The following is a 22,995-nucleotide window of genomic DNA, read 5'->3' on the forward strand; positions in this document are numbered from 1 at the left end:
GAGTACCTGGTTACTTCTGAATCTTGAAATGCTCTTGGTGTTTTTTGGTCCATTCATTTCCTGAAGTTGTTCAGCAGCACAGAACTGGTTTTTAGCTTCTCTTAGTGTCATTCATTTACAGGAAATAGATTGGCACTCCTACTTTTGAGAGTGAATGAGAAAGATAACTGACAATTTGATACTCTTTAGAAACAGAAAGATGGTATTACCCTGGTGGGATTTTTTTTCTAGGTGTTTTTTTTTTATTCTTTCTATAGTCATTGTTATCAGGACAATTTTTTTTTTTTTTTGCAGATGATACTGAACACCTCTATCTGACATTTGGCTTTTTTCCTCATTTGCAGTGGATGCAATTTTAACATTTTTTTCCTTTTTTGGAATCTCATGGATTTTTTTTGGTAAAAACCTCAGGGTTAGAGCTAGGAACCAGTACTTAGGTTAAAGGGGGCCTTTAGAGAGTGTTATTATTTTACCCTTTTCCTGGCATACTTTGAGGTGGTTATCTTTCATCTTAATAAAACATTTCATTTGCATTTTAATAGTCCAAGTATTGGATCCCTGTATCCTTTACTTTTTTTTTTTTAACTGAGTTTTTCTTCTAATATGCCTGATTCCATGCTATCAGGGCTGATATAGTTTCCTTTAAAAAAAGTTGGTTGCAGAGATTAATTTTATATAAAAGCATAGTCTGTTATGTATTATTATATTCATAGGATTCCACAGCTGAATGAGCCAGGGTTTAAAGTATTTCTGGATCTGCTAAACAACCTTGTATTAAAAAAGAACAAAACAAAAAGTAAGCACAATGCAAATAGGACATAGAATATTTTCTAATAACTCAAAGAAACCAATATCCCAAAATGCAGAAATCTTGTATAAGCTCAGTAATTCTTCAGTGCCTTATTTCATTAATTTACTACAGATTTCATGTTTGCATGGCTGATTTTAGTACTGAATCTCATCCTTTATTGCTAACCAGAATATCCAACAGGAAGAAAAGGTTGCTCTTCAAAACAGAATAGAAACAGGATAAAAACACAATGTTCTTGAAATAGGATTTTTTAAAAAAATTCAATACACAATGAATGGTCATAAATTAGAAACAGCAAGAGGAGGAGAAAAACTTGAGTGTTTTAGTCAGTCATGAGATGAGAGGAAGACACTAGTTTGATATGGCAATGAAAATGGCAAATGTTTGTATTCATTTGTAATAGAGATAGGAAAATATTAACATCATTGTTCTAAGACCTGTGTCCATTCATACAGAAGAGAGGCCAATTGAAACGCAACAATTACAGAAGAATGACTAGGATCATCAGCCCTTCATATCTGGCCTTCTCCTCACTGGCTCTTTTTGGAATCCACTTGACTTGAAAACAAGTCACTGAGGTTATAAACAGGGTTCAAGCTGAGGACTCAGAAGTGCCTATTTTGCAAGCAAAGACTGCATATGGGCTGGTAGCTTAGCAAAGAAAAATAATGAGAGCATATGGAATTATTATCTATAAATGTTGGATGAGGAAGAAAGTATATATGTGGGAGGATGTTCTTAAAACGGAAAAACAATGCTGGTACAAGAACAGTGCATCTAATCTGGGAAACAAGATTGTTTCTAATCACCAGAGGGGTGTTTTTTTCAAATAGTAACTGTGTACCTGTTGCACTGTTTTCTTCACTCGGCATACCGGGAAGCAAGCAAATTAAAACTGCTTTAACAAACTGAAACACTCAGTCATACCGAGCCATATTCCAGTTTACTGTATTAACTGTAGTATAGTAACTACAATTACTATACCAAAGTAATCACGTAAATGATTAAGTAATTTAAGTATTTCATAAACTATGATATCTGTAAGGTCAAGAAAGTGATGAACAGTGAAGATTGCTGATTGCTTTGGACAGCAGATCTTGGGTTAGTGAAGAGATACAAAAAAGTGAGAATCTACCTTAAGTGTCTGTTGTAGCAGTTTTACAGCCCCTGCGTGGAAGTGCTGTTTCTGATAGCTGTACATCTGGAATCATGGTGGTGTCACCTGGTAAGTATGGGTCTGCTTGCTTTTCTTCTTTAATTCTGTCAAATATTTTTTAGTTGTTCTGTTTTCTTTGAAAATGGCAGTGCTTGAATCTTACTTCAAACTCCAGCTCTCCAGTGCTTTTGAGGATGTAGAGTATAAATCTTCCTATAATCTTCAAAATATTTTATACAGAATAAGAAGGAATCACCTCGCCTATTTTCTCTAAACACGAGGAAAAGTTGGAAGCACTGTAGCATCTTTCTCCCACTATCTTCCAAATTCTTTTTAGCATCTATCATCTCATTTTTAGCAGAAATTTAAGCTACATTTTTGAAATGGCCCCTAAGGAAAGGCACCTGTCTTGACATAATCTTCCAGATACATGACCTGAACAGATAACTAGCTTCAGTGCTCTAGCCTCTGTCTGTCTCCATTGGCCTTCTCTAAATAATTTTTAAGTCCATTAACTGCTTTCAATTAAATTTTATAGAGGAATAAATGTGTCAAAACCATTAATTTCGTATACAGTTTGGAAGAACAGTAGCTGCATAAGGCAAATAAGCCTACCTTGTGTCTCAACTGTTTGGTCAGCTGACAGTTCCATAAATACACATATACGCCACCACCAACGCCCATGCTGTCTGTTCTCCAGTCAGTATTTAGGGAACACACGAACTAGCAGCATTTGCAGTTAAGAGGTTTTGGGAACACAGGCTGGAGCAGAAAGTATAAAATACCACACAGCAGGCTAAGTGGTATGAGGGAGAACAGCGTGCTTTGCCTTAGGGGTGGGTCAGATAGAGAAGCTATGTGGAGCATGGAAAGAACCAGAGCTTAGGATAATTGAGACCATAAGAACATGGCACACATCTCAGTAGGAAATCTGTCATTTCTGGTGATGCTGGATCTTGTTGTGGAACTTGTGGAATATCTTTTTAGAAGAAACAATTTTTTTATGGCTTGAAATATATTATTTGTGTAGGTATTTTCCCTGATGAGACATAATATAGTGTGTGTGCCTGTAAGTATATGGAACATATATAGTGTTTGGGGGGTATTTATTGTGCATTAGGAAGAATTCTAACTTCAGCAAAATATACACAAATACTTATTAACTGATGTGCAAACCCAATGCCATTTTCATTTTATCACAGAGTCACCAAGTGGAGCAAACACTTTGGTGCTGATTATTTTATTATATTAATGGTGCTATTTGAGGAGGTTGATTGATCCTGTAGGGATACAGAGCACAAGAAGAGTCAGAGAAGTGTGCAAGGTTGTTATTAGTCTGAAAACTCTGTGCAATATTATAGTATTAGCAGTTTCATTTTGAGTGCTTTAGTTTTTTCTGAATGCTGTAGCATTGCACTGTGTAACCTCAAGCAATATATGTGGTTGAATTTTTTCATTACTAGACAGAAATCTGCTGTTTGGATCTATTCAATTTGGAGTGAAATCATGTGCTATGCATACTGCCAAGAGAAAACTCTCTTTGTTAGCTACCTACCAACTGCCTACTTACTATTTTAATAACTGGTCTCTGTTTCATTATTGTGTTAGGAGACAAAAATATGGCCATAGCAACCCCAGAATAGCACGTTCTTCTTATAAATACAGGCAAATAACAAGATGCAACAGGCAGCTTATTTCTGGATAATTATAGGTTGATGGTTCAGTGTGTGCATCCCAATGTCAGTTAACTTTGACCTTTGCAGAGGTTCAGTAACCACTCTGAAATTCAGCAAGTAGAGTGTTATATTCACAGGAATATAACAGGAACAGGAAACAGAACTTGGTCTGTAGGATAAATGGAAAACTATCTTAACTACCAAATTGCCAGGTATCATAACCAGCAATATGACATTAGTGGGAGCTAAACTGCAAGTTACAGCCATCTTGCATAAATTAAAGCCACTTCATTAAGAGATTAACTATACTGTTTAAATCAGTGTTATAGAGTGAGGTAGAGGAGGAATGTTATTTCATTCTGGAGAATATCCATAGCCTGCAATTTCAATTTTTTGGAATTTAATTACCACAGCCATAGAAGTACATTTTCAGTACGAACTTGTTACAAATACTTGTGCTAGAAAGCCACTTCTCTCTAATGTATTCCATTTAAACGCATGAAATGTTAGTGCATAGCCTTAATCTATTTAAATATATGGGATCTCACTTTCATTATACAGTTTTGCATCAAGGTGAACTTAGCATGGTTAGAAAAGGGCTCTGAGGCACCGAGAGCCCTGACTGTCCCTGTCCAGGTCCCAGGGCTCCCCCTACCTGCCCACAGCCCAGGATTCCATGTCAGACACCTGGGACTCCCTGCAAAGTGACCAAGGCCCAGGACCCTATTTCAGCCTTCCAGGGTCATCAGCCCCTTCCTCAGCAATGCTGCAGCATGGCTGATCTCCCACTCCCCAGGGCCCTGCCCTGCCTGGCCATGAGCCCTGCCAAGGCAGGTCCACCTGCAGCCCCACAGCCTGGCCTAGCCTTTGCGAGTCCCTGTCCCCAGGGAGGTGCGCAAAGCCCGGGGCTGGGGCTGCCCTGGTGTCCCCAGCTGCCTTGCTCCTGGCTAGGGTTGTGGGATGGGCCTTGGCTGCCAGGCCCTGCCATCACCCACCCAGGGAGCCGTTGCCCCTCACCTCTGTTCAAACACACTAACAAGGCTTCTTTTGGAAGTGCTGCCAACAGTTTGGAGTATAACTTCATAATACCAGAGACAGGCAATAATGAATTGTACAACTTAATGCCAATTGGATCTACTGCTTTCACTCTGTATCAGTTTATAGTCTTATTGCAAAAGCACATGAAATATGTCCTTAAATTCTTCCCACATGCTTTGCAGAAGCAATTCCTGTGTGTGTGTACCATGAGTTCAACTCATTTTTTAAAACCATGGTAAAATTTTCCTGCAGTGTTATTTTAAAGTGAGGCAATACTATCTACTAGAGATGAACACAAATGCTGTAAATATATTCACTCCAGAAATGAAAAAACCCCAAATGCTCAGAGTACAAATACTTTGAGCACAGATTTCACTTCCTTTTTCCTTTTCATTGTGCTGAACACACACCATTGCCACCACCCTTGGCACTTTTGAAGGGTTCTGACAGAGGCTACTTTAGACTGTGGCTAATTTGAAAATAAAAACAACAACTCTCCTTTTAAAATAATTGAATGTATGACATCAAGCAGAATGTCAAATACAAGCAGCTAGCGTCCTGAATGCACTTTAAATACCTCTTCCTTGAGGCATGAAACCTTACCTATTTTCAGACAGCTGTATTTGGGCCAGGTCATTTGTGGGTGGCAGAAGAAAGGTACAGGCTGGGCAGTTTTTATCTGACTGTAAGTCATTAAGAGCAAACCAGATGGTTCACTTAACAGTGGTATTAAAGTAAAATGAGTAAAAGTATGCCTAGGGCATAGTAAAATCTTTAATTTGTCATTCATCCTCAGCTTTAGCCAGTGATTGATGGATGATTTCACAAAAGTGTCCAGATTAGATTCTGAATGAATCAATTCACTGTAATATTAATACAGTGTAATTGCTGATGCATTTACTTTTTATTGCACAGGCTTGCTTCTTCACAGTTGTGCTTACCTTTGAGGTATTGCTCTGTTCAGCCACCAATTGAAATGAATGCCATTGAGTAATACTGAGTTCCTATGGAAATAGGCTGAAGTAACTGAGGGATAGTAATATGATACAGCCCAGAAGACATGAGCACTCTGTCCCAAGATGTTTTATTCTACCCCATAACTATCTGCCATGGCCCATTTATCTGACCAACTTTATGCAGAGGATAATGGACACTCTTTTGCAACATGGATTAGCACACACAGTGAAGCGGTAATATCTTGCATTGGCTAGGATCAGTCCTGCTAAAAGCATCTGCTTTATAATTTATACGCATATCTCATCACAGCAAACTTCCTTTACAATGAGGTGTCTGGGAACTGAAAAATAACTTCAACTTAAAAGGAAAGGCGGAGTTGTTATTACTTCTCATTTCATCCTTATAACCTATTATTAGTGTTAAACTCTATATACAAAAACTATCAACTGTATTTTTAAATGCATGTCGGCACCAGGTCCTTCTTTTGGCTTCAACTTGCACCATTTATTTCTCCTTTAATTTCATTCTTTTTTTTTTTAACCTAGTTATAGTAGCAATTTCCCCCTTCATATAGGTCACACAGACAAAATATTTATTCCAAGATAAACCAACACTTAAGAAGAAAAAAAACCAGATTATTGTCTTTGCTTGGATAAAATTTTTCTACCAAGCAAATGGTCAAGGACAGATAACATAATCTAAACTAATACATCATTTTTTCAGACACTTTCCTCACAAGTGAATGCTACAAATTTATCATCTATAAGAAACTTTTCTAGAGATCCTCTTGTTTTTCCTAATATATAAAGACAAAACTTTTTTTTTTCTGAAAAAAGGGAAAAATATCCAAACTATTTTTGCCCAGCTATTAAGCAGTTGATGCTAATGTTGTAAGCCTCTTCCACAAATTCCATGATGACAAGCAGTTAGAGAACTATCCTAGTTTACCGAAATCAAACAGATTGTAATCATACCTTTTGAGACTCTTTGTGTACCAGGTTCTGGAGGCCACCCATGGTGACAAACTGTAAGTTCATTGTTGGCTTGAAGAGGAGGCACTCGGCCAGCCTTAGCTCTATGTAATATACACTGGTATGTAGAACATGACCTCCCCCCAGGTCTCGCTCTCACAGTAAATAATCCACATACAGCCTGGCCAAGTGAGCAATTAGTTTGTTCTATTATGTCTTAAGAAAGATGTAAAAGTAAAGGTATTGAATTTGGAAAGGATCTTGTCAGAGGGACTGTTAATTTTCAAAAGTTAGTGCTTTTGCTAAAGTACTAGAGGTTGAACCTTTGATGAAGATCACGTCATTCTCAAGATCACCTCATTCTCAGTATTGATGAGTCATTACACTGAGATATAATTAGTCTTGATATCCAAAGTCACAGTTGATCTTACACAAGTGGATTAATTGTGGAGGAGGAGTGTAAATTTCATAAACTATAGACTTGGAAAAAATCACACAAGTTGCAATTTTTAGCTCTTTAGATGGTCTGGGCTAGGTAAATATTATGGAAGACAATTCCCAGTGGTTTCAACACCTTTTCTAGCTTGACCTTTTTTTGCTACCTTGTTCATTGAAACCCGGTTTAATTAAAATGATGATAAAAATGAGTTAGAGAGTTCTGCCTGTAAAAAGTCTCACAACAGCACTATTGTATGATTCATATTAATTAATGATAGTCTGTTACCAAGGGCTGTTTTTGTCCCAGTGTGATACAGACAAAGTGAAAGAGGCTTTCAAGGCAAACAAAAGTTGAATTTTTGATGTGAAACAATCATAAAAAATACACCATTTTAAAGACAAAATTATTTTCATTCCTTTCATGCTGCAGATTGTCTTTGAGGAAAATTATACTCAAATACGCAGTTGAAATTACTTCCTGCAGTAGATTTCTAGTCTGACTTCTTAACAAGCAGGTCTAACAGATTATTTGTCAGAGGCTGAGGTTATATCTAGTAAATCATACAGTTCCTCTAGGCCCTATGGCCAAGTGTATTGGACAATTGAATGGGACTCAGGAGACCTGAATTCTGTTTCAGGTTCCAAGACCAGCCTTCTGAGAAACTTCAAGTTTCTATGTTTTGTTATCCAGAAAAACAGAGCAAATGGTATTGACTACTTGTGTGAAGGGTTTTGAAATCTGCTTATGGAAAATTCTGCATACAAGCTACTTATTGGTATTCTTATTATCAAGAGAAAGAGCTCTGTGCAAAATTATATGGCATGCCCATTTTCTCCCTGAAGGAGAAAATTAAGAAGTATGCCTCAGCACATCTGTTAAGAATTAGACATGATACAGTTCTGATATTTTGTATTACTGGATGATTTTGGAATGTGTGGTGACAGAGTTTTGCTCTTAAAGGCAAACTTGTTGCAGAGCACGTTTTCTGTAGGGACCATAGGCATACATGGTGGAGCACTGTGCTACCAAGCAGGTTGTCAGTAGGCTGCCAGCATAGCACTGATAATCTGGACAGAGAGTTGAAGGAAGCCCAAAACATTGACCAATTGATCATGCTGGAGGCTGTCCTTCATAGCTAGGTATTGGTAAAGTCTGTGTGAAGATTTTCTATATTCTTTCAAGGTAAAAATCTTTCTTTTCCACAAAGCATGCCATCTGGCAATGCTAAGTACTTTGCCACATAGTCAATTAGGTTTGTTTTTATTTCTAACTTGTATGCAGGAAAAGAGAAACAGAGAGCTAGGTGAGAAAGTCCAGCTCTCCAGACTCATAAACATGTCTTTTCTATGAAATTGAAAACTTCCAGGAGTCTGCTACCTGATATATTTTTTTCCCCATGAATTTCATCACCTATGCACTGACTTTAGAAACCATTCTAATGTTTCATTTCTTTAATTTTTATTTTCTCTATTGTAACAGCAAAATAAATTGTACTTGGTTACCCTTGATTTTAAGGGCAGGAAGGATAAATAAGCCTTTATCAAAGGAGCAGTCATGAAAGCATGAACTGATCAGTCATACCTTGTGTGTGTGCTAAGCAGCATTTCAAGAGATGTAGAAATTTCCTGGAGGAAAGAGATTATTATTTGGGCATCTCATGCTTTCTATGCTAATTACCATAATTCTCTTCTTTCCCCTATCCCACCATGCCAAACTGATCTCTTCATTGCCAGGGCTGGAATGGTCTAGTATGCCTGCCTCTGCTTTTAGTTTGCCACATCAGTGAATGGATGTATTTATCTGCTTTTCATGTATGTATTTAGTATGTTATTATGTAGTGCATACATATCTCTGAGGAGATCCAGGCTGGTGTTTCTGGTCCAGTATTTTGGCTGCAAGTATGGAAGGAATAATCTATAGCACTTTTTAATTCTTTGCTTACTGCAATTCCTGAAGCCAATGCTTTATCCACAGCATGACTTTAAAATTGTGCTGCCTTTTTTGAAGAGCTCAAGAGCAGTCCCATGTTATTAATATGATGTTTTTACTTCTCCCACATTATGTAAGACATGCAGAGAATCCTTGGATTTACTCTCTGTCCTACGTATTCCTAGGATTCCACCTAAGCCACTAGCATTTAGGTCTCATTGATGTACGTTTATCTTAGGAAGTGATCTGCAGCTTAAGCTCATAGTTTTCCTTAGGCAATTTTTTGCAATATTGCAGACAATTTCAATTCTGACATCAAGACACAAGTCTTATCAATTCTCTGCTTCTACTGTGGTATCATCTCATTTCCCAAAAGCGGTATACAGCCTTTTGGGTGGGTATTAATAACAGTAAAGCATGTATCACAGTACCAGTTAAAGTATCTAGAATTGTGTCCCAATTATCTATTTTCCTTTCTTTTTTTTAATTCTCATTCCACCACCAGCTGCATTCAGACCAGGATAAAGGAGATGGATCACTTAAGTATATCCTTTCTGGAGATGGAGCAGGAGACCTCTTCATTATCAATGAGAACACTGGTGACATCCAGGCCACAAAGAGACTAGACAGGGAAGAAAAGCCTGTATACATACTCCGTGCCCAGGCTATAAACAGAAGGACTGGAAGACCAGTGGAACCAGAATCTGAGTTCATCATTAAGATCCATGATATCAATGACAATGAGCCAATGTTTACAAAGGACGTTTACAACGCCAGCATTCCCGAAATGTCAGATGTTGGTAGGTGCTAACTATTAATTTATTTCAGTGTCTGGGTTTTTTCTATGGACTTAATGAAGTGCCCAAAGTTTACAGACACTGAACACAGATGACCGCTGTTTAAGTCTGGAGTAAAAGCACCACATCCATTAAAAAAAACCAAACAACCTAACTCCAGGAGAATAGTGACAACAGAATGAGAGGTGTCAGCTGAGTGAAACCCACTCCCTCTGTTTTACCACAAAAAAATGCAATTTAATACAATCTAGTTAAGCTCACAGTGAAAGTGAGCTGAGCTAAGCTGTGTTATGTGACACTTGTAACAAGTTTAATATGCTTTGTTAACATGATTTAGTAGCAGTGTAATAATATGGTAATCCATGGTCATCTAAGGGAGTCCATAGTACCCCTAGATCTGTTCAGCAACCCTGCTTCAGTTCAGGAGAGTAAAAAAATGGAAAAGGGCAGGTGCAGTAGTGCTTGTACTGACTTCAGGAGTGAAAACTGTCTCCCACATCAACTCCTCACTGATTCTGAGATATGCCATTAACTTCCTATGAACTTAATTGCACTTTTCATGCAAGAGTAAGAAGCTACAAAGTCCATTGAAGTCCACTGAAATCTTTCTATTGACTTAAAATGTATCAAGCTGTAAGAATCAATCAATAAAGTAAAATAATTTCCTTGAAATATGATTTTAAGATTGGATCACTTCCAAAGAAGCTGACAGGTTTTGACTCTTTGTCTTTGATTCTTAGGGAGGTCATTTTGATTTCTCTGTCAGAGACCAATGGATGGTTAAACTGCAAGAAGCGCATTTCTAATCTGAAATAATATCCAGGGAGGGAAGCATTAATTAATCATAATCAAGAATGAGATTAAAATAAAGCTCAAGCAATATGAAAATAAAGACTCTGGAGCATACTCTCTCTTCTCATTCATGGGACTTGTCATATAGATGAAACCTCATCTGGTGAAGAGAGAACTTAATATTCACTTTTTAATGTGTGAAGTGAATACTTTATTCACAAATCTATATAAATGCCAAAACCTAAGCTCTTTTTTTATGTTTGTTAACACTTTGCTTAGTATTCAACATCATTTCTTTCTCTGGAAGACACATGAAAAAACAGATTTACATTCCTGTGTCAAACACCTTATAACATGAGCAAATTTGCAGAAGTATATTCTTGACCTCTATTCAAATTTTGAATGTTTTCAATATTTGGGGAAGTGTGGATTTCTGGTTTCTTCATAAGAAATACGATGAAAGATCTAAATTTCCAATCAACAACTGAGAATAAGTTGTCATTTTGGTTTTGTATCTATGTCCTTTTTGAACAGAGAAACTTCTACAAAGTAAGAATATCTCTAACTTTTTGCCACAAGTGTGACCTGAACCTGAACTATGCTTTTTCTACATCATAAGATGTCTTGGCCATGAAAAAAAAAAAAAGAAAAATTTATTTTCTTTAATTGTCATTGCAGGTACCTTTGTTGTGCAAGTCACTGCAACTGATGCTGATGATCCTACATATGGGAACAGTGCTAAAGTTGTCTACAGCATTCTCCAGGGACAACCATATTTCTCAGTTGAATCGGAGACAGGTCAGGGGACCTTATCTGTCATTCTATGACAATGTCTGTAATTTAAAATGACATATTAAGCTGAGCTACGACATATGAGACAAAAACTTCAAAAAGATTACATCTCAGTGCAAAATCTGACAAACTTAATAGAGCAATACATCTGTAAACATGACACCTACATTATTTTAATCTTACCAGCAATGTCTAATAAATACAATTAGTGCTAGATATAATCCAGTTTTCAATCATTTTTAACTAGAAGTGGGTACAGAGACTGCCATGGATGCTTAAATTAAACCAAATAGGTTGGCTTTTAGAAGAAAACGAGAAACGGGTGTGGAAAAAAGTGCTTAATCCTCATAGATCTTCATAATGGTTAAATTAAGACTGATGGTTTATTCAGGTGGTTTTCTTTTCCTCCTCCTGCTTCTTCAAGGCTTGTTTAAAGTAATTATAATTTCTGTACATCTGCGACATATCACTTTAATGCTAATTTTATGAAAGAAATCTTAATTAAGAATAATGACAGAAGAGGTAAAATTGGCTGTTGTGCTACACTATAAGATCACAAATAGAATCCAAAACTTCTGAGTTCTGTTTTTGGAAAATGTTTAAATTATACTCAGTGAGTGGAGTTTTTTATGGGCTGAATAACAGACAGCTTTGGAACCTGTGCATGTAAAATATGTGAATTCTGGCTGACTGAATCTTCTGTACCATCGACTATGTGACTACATATATAGTCTCTTCCCAAGATTTATAACAAACTTCTCCAACAAGAAACAAGGATCTCAAGAAACTCCTTAAATGGGATCATCCATTGTGATACACTGCTGGAAGCTAGAGAAATTGGTCCTCTTCAGCATCCTTACAGGAAAGGAGTGGGTTATTCCAGAAAATTAATCAGGTTTTAGCATTGTTTCTTAAATAAATCTTAGAGACTCAGGCAGGGAAAAGGAGGGACTGATTCTCAAAGAAACTGAGAATTTGAGAAATTCTCAAATTGCAAATTGAATTCTTCAATTGAGACTTGAGAAATTGTGGTCTCAAAGAAAAACCTGAGGTGAAAAAAATTTACATAATTCTGAAAAGAGGGAAAGCCAAGATAAAAGAGAGTTTCCCTTCAAGCATAAGATATTATATGCTACAAGCAAGGATTTTTGCACTGATGCTTCCATTCTGACTTGGACAGTACACTATGTGTTCTTCTATCTAGAGGTGCAATAAGGATAAGGTAGCTAGGAGTTCACCAGTAATAATCTTTTAGCAAGAGGGTTGTATAAGGCACAGAGGGGAAGCATGGTAAACCTCAGGCTTGATCTTCCTGCCATGGAAATCAATTGCAAAGCTCCTAAAGTGAAATAAGTCTCTGTCGAAGCTGCTGTGAATTTTGCCATGCATTTCAGTGCTTGACTTTCACCCCTTTTGCCTGCTACAAAGGAATCAGTGTTCATTCTTAAGAAACTTAGTGAGAATGGTAACATTTTGCTTCATGGTAAATCTGAATGATTGAATTTTAATAGGAGTTAGCTTCATAACTGATATTTGTACCTTTGAAGAAGGAAATGACTGGCAAAATAATTTCAATCAATGTATAAATAGAAAAGTATATACTTGGGCATGCTTGAATGCTCACAATATTCTTAATTAATTTCTCTTCTCCCATTTAATGTTGTTGTACTTCCTCTTTAATGGTATCTTGCTGAAGTTAGCTTTTCTTCTTTTTTTTTTAACCACATCTGTCAAAATAAAAATATTGACAGAACAGGAGAGAAAAGATGGACCACATTATAAAGAACAAAGAGCCTTTTTCCAGTTCAGTGAGAGACTTTAGCATGGAACTGAAAAGGGGTAAATAGTTATGTAAAATAACACTGCTCACAAATAGGTAGAACATCTTTCTAGGATGCCACTAATATTGTGTCTGTCACATAGGCAGCAGCCTGAGATATGGTATGACAAGTCTGTAATTTAATGTGCCGTCTCATAACAGTAAATATTTGTACTGGGCAAAGTTTACTTATTACACAGAGATTGTTTTGTTCTTTAGGCTGTGCAGTTTTTTTAATAAGAATTTCAATCAAAGTCAGTACCTTACTTGTGAATTCACCCTCTTTAATTTTCATGTTTTCAGGCATTATTAAAACTGCTTTGCTAAACATGGACCGTGAAAACAGAGAACAATACCAAGTGGTCATCCAGGCTAAGGACATGGGAGGCCAGATGGGCGGATTATCAGGAACCACCACTGTGAACATCACATTGACTGACGTAAACGACAATCCACCTCGCTTCCCCCAGAGTATGGAATATTTACATTCAATGTTTTTACAGTAAAATAGAGAAAAGGATTTTTTTTTTCACCTCAGATATTGTTTCTGCTGTCATGAGCTCACTGAGTATCAGGCTTCCTTTAAGAAAGAAAAAGACAACACACAAGCAAGCAATAGGATCATGCTCAGGTTAATTGTAATAACTGGAAAACGTATCTTTAACATTTTTACTCCAGTTGCAGTAGGTAGTCTGAGAGGTGAATTAATGTACAGAAACATTATCTTTCCTACCCATTAAATAGCTTTGACTGATAGAATCTATATTTCTTGATCAATATTATTTCTATTAGACCTTGTTGTTGACTGTGTTTTAAGGTATCCATTACATAAAATGATCCTAAGAGAAATTCTATCAAAATGAATACTTGCACCCAAGAAGCATTTGCATAAATGTTTTTTCCTATATTCATTGCATACAGAAACAAAAGCACATACATAAATATACCATATTTCTGTCTATTTCCCTTCCCCTGTCTCAGATCGTTTGGTAGATATCTGTGTGATATTTAAGGGAATCACTTCAGCCAGATGTCTTACAAAGTAATTTCTGTTAATGACCACTTATGGCCATAAATGATTCAAAGCGATTCAGCTTTCATCCACTTCTCATCCTTCCTTCTCTCTTTTTTCCTTTTCTTCCTTTTTTGTCTCTCTCTTTTTCTTCTTTTTTTGCTTTGTCTAACCACTGGTCTGTGTGTGTGATGTGTGTGTATCACAGTGTCAGTGTGTGTCAAAGTCAAGAGCAGCTGTTAGAGGAAATAATTGCAGATGCTATCAGACAAATCAGCAAGCTTTGGCAGTTAAGTCACTGGGAAAGTTATTGGAAGCAACTTGTCATTTAAGTTCAAAGTCTGTTCTTAGCTGTAGGAAAAATGTTTCCGTTTAAATTAGAGCAACTTAAGAGAAATATAGCACTCTGCCTTCAATGAGTTAATTATACATCTCTGGACATAAGTGTCTTCAACATAAAAGTCAAATATACAGCTTCATAATGCCAACATTCCCCAAGTAGAGTTTTTTTCAGAGGAGAATTCAATGTAGCACATTATTAATAGGCATTTGACTGGATTTGGTTTCAGTGTTACTAAGCTGCATTGGCCTCTAGCAGTTCTTAATATTTGTCTTTTGGCCTCAAGACATTTTTCATATGCAGTTTTGATATGGCCAACAGAGACTGATAATATCTAAAAAGGGATGTGTGTTGCTGAAGATACATGTATGTAGGAAAACAAAATGCCCATCCTTCATACTAGAAAATAGAAAAGTAAGTTACTTTTATTCACATGAAAGTAAGGCAGAAGCTGAAGGCTGTTGCCCCAGGAAGACCTGAAGACACAGCGATTCTCTGACTCGTCTGTGTGTGCCCAGCATGGACAGTGGGCTGAGAGATGGCATCCAAAGTACCATGAGACTGACTGACAAAGTTTCCTTCTCTGTCTGCTATAGGCACGTACCAGTTCAGAGCTCCTGAATCTACACCACCTGACTCACCAGTTGGCAGGATAAAAGCTAATGATGCTGACGTGGATGAAAATGCAGAGATTGAATACAGCATCACTGAGGGGGATGGTTATGACATGTTTGGAATTACCACAGACAAGGACACACAGGAAGGAATTATAACTGTCAAAAAGGTACACATCTTAACACACTTAATCCCAGCCTCTGAAATACCAGTCAAAACTTTATCTAGCACATATTTGGTTTTCATTTTTAGTGTAACACATGTTGTTTATTAATTTGAATGCTATATATTAGGAATCTCTACATTACCTATTTAAAGTTTCTTTTATAAAAGCAATTGTTGTCCTTCCTCTTATACCCTCCTTTACTGAACCAATGCACATACTTTGAAGTACCTGAGAGAGTAAATAACCTAGTGAGTGGGATAGGACTGTGAAAAAATTTTACAGTCTGAACATATCCATAGAATAACTCAAGGAGGCACCACCACTCAACTGTGACTTTCTCTCTAAGATGTTTACAGGATTTGCTCACATACTAGAAGGTGCTGTGTTAAGACCACAGAAATAATCAGTATCACATTGCCTATTTTGCACTATCAAAAGATGTTGAATTGTATAGCTATAATGAATTAACGTACATAGACAAATTTCTTTTGACTCACATTTTGCAAAAATGTAATTAATAAATCCATCAGAATGCTTTTGCTTTAGAAAAAAATAATCACAGCGCCTTGCTGGATCACAATGGACATAATCTACTAGGTTGTACATTGGCTGTCAGAAAAGGTTTGAGAAATATTGTTTACAGTAGGTTATCAGGCAAGCTTGATAAGGTTACAGATATCATCCTCCATCAGTTCAAGTTCAGTCATCACTAGACAGACATTGTGTAGATTTTCCGAACATGCACTTGCTTGTTGATATCAGTACGACACCTGTCATTACTTGTTTTTTAGAAGATGCCTTCCAGGGGCTTATTATGATATCAGTCTAACTCTGCATTTCTGTCTGTTGCTGACAGAAGCTGTGAAACTTCTACAACTTAATGAAAAAATGGGGTAACTACTCTCTCCCCACATTTCTCTATGTATTGTAACAGAGTTGCTAAATGCTGCTGCTTCATACTTTTAACAGAGTGTGATATAGTCATAGCCTACCATAAAATCATGTTTTCCTTGATGGGTGGTCCTGGATATCCAGGCATTAGATGTCACAGCATTTCCTTTCAGTGACAGAATGCCAATATTTAACAAGCAGCTCCTAGAAAATCTCCCTCCCTTTAGTGTGTGGTGCTTAAGAGCAAGGAATAGACAAGAAAACATCAAAATGCCAAAAATGACAGGGTAAAAGTCATGAAGAGTTAAGACTCTTTGAGAAGCAAAAATTAATTGATGTTTAGGAGTTCCCGGCTAGAATTCCCCGAAAAACTGGTGGTTTTTTTCTGTACTGGCTCATCAGTAGCATAGAGCCCTGTTTTTCTCCTTTGTGCTGGTATTTGAATTCCATTTCAATCTCCTGTGATCTAGCACAGACCTCTCCATGACATCTCCGCATTCATTTGGCTCATCTAGCTGCAAGACACAACAATCCCCACAGACCTCTCAAACCCTTTTTTTTTTCTTCTCTTCCCAGGCATTGGATTTTGAAAATAAAAATCTGTATATTCTGAAAGTGGAAGCTACCAATACTCATGTGGACCCTCGATTCCTCTACCTGGGGCCATTCAAGGACTCAGCTACTGTCAGAATTCAGGTGGAGGATGTAGATGAACCCCCTGTGTTCAGCAGACCAGCATACATAATGGAAGTGAGAGAAGATGTTCCAATAAACAGTGTAATAGGAGCAGTAACTGCTCAGGATCCCGATGCTGCCAAGAACCCTGTCAAGTAAGCATAGACTATTTCAGCTTGTGTATAAATAGTTTCCAGCTTTAACTTTGCTTTTTTCATGTCAGCACACTTTTTAAAAAATCACTTTTAATAATGAAATTATTCAGGTATGCTTAAATATGGATTATTGTAGATGGTAAATGATCTCTCACACTTAAGTATATCTAGGTAACGTATGATTGTGTTTGCATGGCCCTTGCAACTTGGATTACGTCCTATCCTCTTCAGTAACTAATGTTTATGGTTATTTCTACCATGGAAGAATTTGCTGCAAAAAGAGCACTAAGATGATGTTCTTGTTCTCCTTCCACCTTTATCATTTTCCAGTGCAGTGCAGTGCAGTGCATCCTCTTGGCTATATGACAGGAGGGTGATTCAGCAGCCCTTTCTTCTCCCATCCACCCAGACCTGCTTAACAGAGGTCACATCTACCTTCTCTAAACTGCCAGTAGAAATGCCTTAAAAGCTTGTCATGGTCACATACAGACTCTGATCTCACTTTTATCAGTGTAAGGTTAGTAAGATAAAAATCAGTCTCATAGACTTCATAAATTATACCTCCAATAATCAATAAACTAGTCTTAGAGGAAGTGGAAGAAATTTAAGGCTAGAGTAGCTAAACCTAAGCCCTCATTTTTTATAAATTACATTATTTATGTAATAAATAGGTACATTGTTTCAGTACATTTGAAAACATACTGGAGCACTTAAGTCATATTGGATAGAGTATAAAAGAACTTGTAAATAGTTGTGTGGTTTAATTAAAGTTCATTGCTACTTTAATTGGCAAGTAAGAGGAGGAAATGAAAAATACAGCCATACTAAAACAAGGTCAATTTTCAGCATGTCTGGGTTGGGTACCTTGGAAATGCAATCATAGTCTTAAGATCAAAATAGAACAATGCAGGTTTAATAAAAATCCAATCCATCAATACTTTGCACTTCTGCAAACAACTATCTTTCATCAAGATATTTTACAATGTTTATGAGGCATGAGTAAGTTTTAAGCTCTCAGCTCATCTTGTGAGAGGGTTAACGTTATCACCTTAATTTCCTAGTTGAAGAAACTAAATCTAAAACATTTCTGGCAGAAACCTGCTCTGTCTTCAGTTTACATGCAATGCCCTGCACGTGAATTCTTGCTCAGGACTAAGCCCTCTCATTTTAATTAAGGTTTGCTTTCACTTAAATTATGACATGCAACAATTATATGGAGTTCTGGACTAGCAGAGCATAGTAACTTAAAGAGCAACATGCTGTTTTGCTGACTTTGGCGAAGCCCAGGGACCTTCTGTAGCATGTCTTCATGGGCATGCTAGCATGAAGATGAAAGATTGGTTGGGGTGAGACCCAGGCCCCTTGTAGTCTTCATATGAACCAGCTTTTTATATCTAATAGCACTGGAGAATGAGGGGAGTGCTCCTCTGCTTCCCTGTGGTGATAACTACAACCATTTGCATTTCACACCAGCACCAGCTCCTAATTATAAATGATTTACAGTGGGTAGGGATTACACTCTTCATTGCTGAGTACTGCCTACTGGCTCTTTTCTATTAATTGACTGTGTGTGCTACAACTTACCTAGCTTTCTATGGGCAGTTTTTTAATACAGTATAGGTACTTTGTGTATTAAGGTATCAGATAATTATTAAGCAAAATTTAGCAGAGGTGTCACAATTGATGCAGTGCAGCAGAAAATTTGTCTTCTTTATACTCTGATAGCATGCAACAATAAAGGTAAAAGGAGAAGAAAAACAAAAATGAGGAAGAGGTTACAGTAACAGGAATAAACACAGCAAGAAGAAACATGAAAATCAGTAAGAGGGGAAGGAAATCAGCAGAGAGCAGTAGCCTGAGAGATGTTAGCTTGCAGTAAATGTAATGTTATGGTGTTAATATCTTGAATATCTCCTAGAATTTAGGGGCATGGGTTGAGTCTGCATCTTTCTGACAGGGTGATTTTTTTTTCCATCATGCAATAGAGATGCTAAATCTGATTTTCACTCTGAGCTTCGGCGAAGATGCAATTAGAATGTATATGTATGACTTGTCACTTGCTTGTCAATTTTTCTTGACAGTTAAAAATAAAATCTGTAGACACTTGATATTAGCATGAAAACCTTCCATTTTCTCCTCTACTCAAATGAAGATTTCTCCTTTTAAACAAACTGAGCCCTAACTCTGTTAGATGAAAGCCCCTTTGATTCCATTAAAGGAAACTTTCACAATATCATTATGAAAACTCATTATGAAAAACTCACGTATACAATCCTTCCTGACCCACAAATCTTCCTGACTTGTGGTTACATTAGACAGCAAGATGCTGAACTTCAGAAGAGAAGGAAGCAATAGCAAATTACGAAGTGTATTTTTGCCCTGGCTGTAAGAGTGCGTAATCGTTTGTGACCTGTGTATTGGTAGAGCTACATTTCATCAGTCCAGCCCTTATAAATAAGCTTTGCTGTGACATGACATTAAGAAAATACAAAAATACACCAGTAGATGTTTGGCTATATTTGAATATGCATCCGTGCATAGCAACATTAATACACTCCTGAGTAACACTCCACTGTCCAGCTGTGTTACAAAAAACCCCAAGTTTTGCATTCTGCTTGTCTTTGATCTAAGCACAGAAATATATGAGCCCCTGCATACTGAAAAAACAAAAATGCTGTAACTGGCACTGCTGTATTGTACATCAGACCTTTTTAAATTGCTAGTTGAGTTTTTTTACTATAGTAACTCCTCAGAGGCATAATGAAGTTCATCAGTCACTGGAACTGTCTCCCTGCTGTGATTTGATTTACTAAAGTATCCCAGATGAAAATGATCTGCAAACAAATGTAAGGCTTAATTTTGTTTGTGTATTTTAGTGACAACATATTTGCATGTGCTAGATTCTCCCTTTCACCCTCCCCTTCCTCCTGTTATGTACAAGGAGAGACTGAAATCTACATAGCTACCTTTTAACTTCCTAGCTTGTCAATTCCTCAAGGTTTGAAAGGCATGAAGTCCTGAAACCTGACAAATACACAGCAGTAATTTCATTAAATGAATGTAAAAATGAGTTTGATGTTGTCTGCTTAATTCTTTTTAGGTTATCATCCATAAGTCAGATTTACCACCAGTTGAACATAATTAACAGTCCTTGATCAAAAGAGACTGGATTGTACAAACTGAGAAACAGAAGTGACAGTCCAGCTTATTAAAATTAACCTTCTAGTCCAGAGTTAATGGTACAATTAGAATATACTTTAACTGCATTGACCTTATGTGTATTTTCTTTTGGATATGAAGAAATAAAATTAACATTTCATTAAGAAGCTGTTCTCTGGTTGTGGTTTTTTTGTGAGTTCAACTTACCACTGTACCAGTGACTGAATAAACATGTGGTTTTACAAGAATCACACTGAATCACAGAATGTTAGGGATTGGAAGGGACCTCAAAAGATCATCCAGTCCAATCTACCTGCCGGAGCAGGAACACCTAGATGAGGTTACACAGGAAGACGTCCAGGCGGGTTTTGAATGTCTCCAGAGAAGGAGACTCCACAACCTCTCTGGGTAGCCTGTTCCAGTGCTCTGTTACGCTCACTGAGAAGAAGTTTCTTCTCAAATTTAAGTGGAACCTCCTGTGTTCCAGCTTGTGTCCATTGCCCCTTGTCCTGTCATTGTTTGTCACCAAGAAGAGCCTGGCTCCATCCTCGTGACACTCACCCTTTAAATATTTATAGACATGAATGAGGTCTCCCCTCAGTCTCCTCTTCTGCAAACTAAAGAGACCCAGCTCCCTCAGCCGCTCCTCATAAGGGAGATGCTCCACTCCCTTAATCATCTTTGTAGCCCTACGCTGGACTCTCTCCAGCAGTTCCCTGTCCTTCTTGAACTGAGGGGCCCAGAACTGGACACAATATTCCAGATGCGGTCTCACCAGGGCAGAGTAGAGGGGGAGGAGAACCTCTCTCGACCTACTAACCATCCCCCTCCTGATACACCCCAGGATGCCATTGGCCTTCTTGGCCACAAGGGCACAGTGCTGGCTCATGGTCATGAACTTATATTTTAAAGTTCTTAATATCTTGAGGAAGTCATTCTCAGTCTTACAGCTCCGGTAACCTTAGAACACTTTTTTTTTTTTCCAGATACCATACTACAGATTGAATTTGGAATTTGGGAAATCTTAAAAAGTAAAGATAGTGATTACAATATGCCAAGGCATTAAAATGTGCTAAGGCAGTAAAATATTTTAAGTCCGTTCATAATATGAAGCATGAATGAAAGCATAATTGAAGAAAAAAAAGCAACGAATGGACAACTCATGCCTAAAGATAGTTGCTTACTTCAGTATTTTGCTGAATAAGAGCCTGAAACATACTATTAAAGTTGGCTGGAACAGCTAATCTATGGAAAATCCTGATACTTCATTTCAGATAGGAATGCAAGATCTAAATGTACTGCAAAATGGAAATACCAAAGTATTTCAGCTGAAAGAGATGGAAATGAGCTACAGAATATCTGAAAAATAATTGAATTCAAAAATACCAACATAATATCACATAAAAGCCTGAATGAATGAAAGCTAAAATGAAATGTTTACCATATCAAGTACTTACTTTGTCAAAATATAAGAGAGTCAGACGGGTTTGTATAAACTTGTTTCCATCAAACATTTCAGCTAAGTCAACAAATTCACATGTACTATTTAGATTTGGACAAAGCAACACAGTTTGCTGGAGCTGTCCCATCAGTCAGTGCTGCTTGTTACACACCTTCTCATGTACTATTTTCAAGCTGATGGTTACATTACTATACTGCATGAAGGAACTAGGTTAGTGACACCACAGCTGACTTCGTGCAGCTGAAATTGCAGTACTGTTAGACAAGTGACAGCAACAAATAAAAACTAAATCAACTCCTGAACTAGCAAGGTGTGCCTATGCAAGCCCTACCAAAAAAACTTCAGCTGTGCGAGTACCTTTGAATCTCATTTTGTCTTTTTCCATAAGAATGTAGCGTGGAAAAAGAAAAACAATTTATTGCAAATAGTTAATACTTACTACAGCTTTGTTTAGGAAGGTAGGCTACACTAAAATTCTCATTTTAGAATAAGTCCAGTCTAATTTGTTGTGGATATTATTCCCATTCTTTTCTTTCAAAGAATTTTTAAAAATGCAGTTACAAGATAGTTGGCATGTTAGTTCATTTTAAACCTTTGTCAGAATGACATGTTGCAACTGGACTTTTCTCTTCCCTCCTTCTTCCATACAAGATCTTCCTCAGAAGCTAAGAGACATTGGACAGACAGTGGGAAATCTGTGCAGAATAAGGGACATGTCACACAGCTGCTCCCAAGGCAGAGCAAGGAGCGGAAATTTTTCTTCAGTCTCTGCATGCCCCTCAATCCTGTGGCGGCAGTAAACTCTGCCAGTCATTTTCATCTGACTGCCTACCAGCTCACCTGTATCTTTATTCTTGCCTGGACACAAGGGACAGCAGTAGTTGCCTTGTCTCCACCGATGTGGCCTGCAGACCAAGGGAGCACACTGGGCTTCCAATGGCTCTGTTCTGGATTGTACATCAGCACACATTTGGGCTCGAAACAGGAACAGAATAATGCAATTGTATTCTTGTTTAGTAACTTGAGAGACATATTTCTGCCAAAACCTCTGTAATTTAGGCAAGAATTTTCGCTTCTTGAGAGATGAATCCAAGTCACAGCATTTAAATCAGGGTGGTAGCACCCTCTTCCGTGAACTGGAGAGCTCTGCTTGTAAAGTTGGGTTCAGTTCAGCAGAAAAAAGGAAAAGATCAGATTGAAATTTTGAATCCATAGACTCTGAGCTTCTCTGGAGCTTGTTAGCATTAATTTTCACATATAGATACCATCAAGTAGGGCTGAGCATGTTCGTTTTAATGAATTATGGCAAACTTTTATGTGACATGCACCATAAAATAATGAAT

At 37.4% G+C, this 22,995-nt stretch overlaps 1 protein-coding gene across 1 annotated transcript in view; it reads left to right on the forward strand.

The window, feature by feature from the left end:
• Window positions 1-22,995, forward strand: part of LOC104534125 (cadherin-6) — a 48,476-nt gene that overhangs the window by 14,504 nt on the left and 10,977 nt on the right. The window contains exons 2-6 of the mRNA XM_010181916.1: window positions 9,483-9,777; window positions 11,245-11,364; window positions 13,481-13,648; window positions 15,126-15,313; window positions 16,778-17,031. Coding sequence (XP_010180218.1) covers window positions 9,483-9,777; window positions 11,245-11,364; window positions 13,481-13,648; window positions 15,126-15,313; window positions 16,778-17,031 — 1,025 coding nt within the window. The remainder of the gene's footprint in view (window positions 1-9,482; window positions 9,778-11,244; window positions 11,365-13,480; window positions 13,649-15,125; window positions 15,314-16,777; window positions 17,032-22,995) is intronic.

This window comes from Mesitornis unicolor, unplaced genomic scaffold (assembly GCF_000695765.1).
Source record: "Mesitornis unicolor isolate BGI_N332 unplaced genomic scaffold, ASM69576v1 scaffold22023, whole genome shotgun sequence".
Taxonomy (NCBI): Eukaryota; Metazoa; Chordata; class Aves; order Mesitornithiformes; family Mesitornithidae; genus Mesitornis; species Mesitornis unicolor.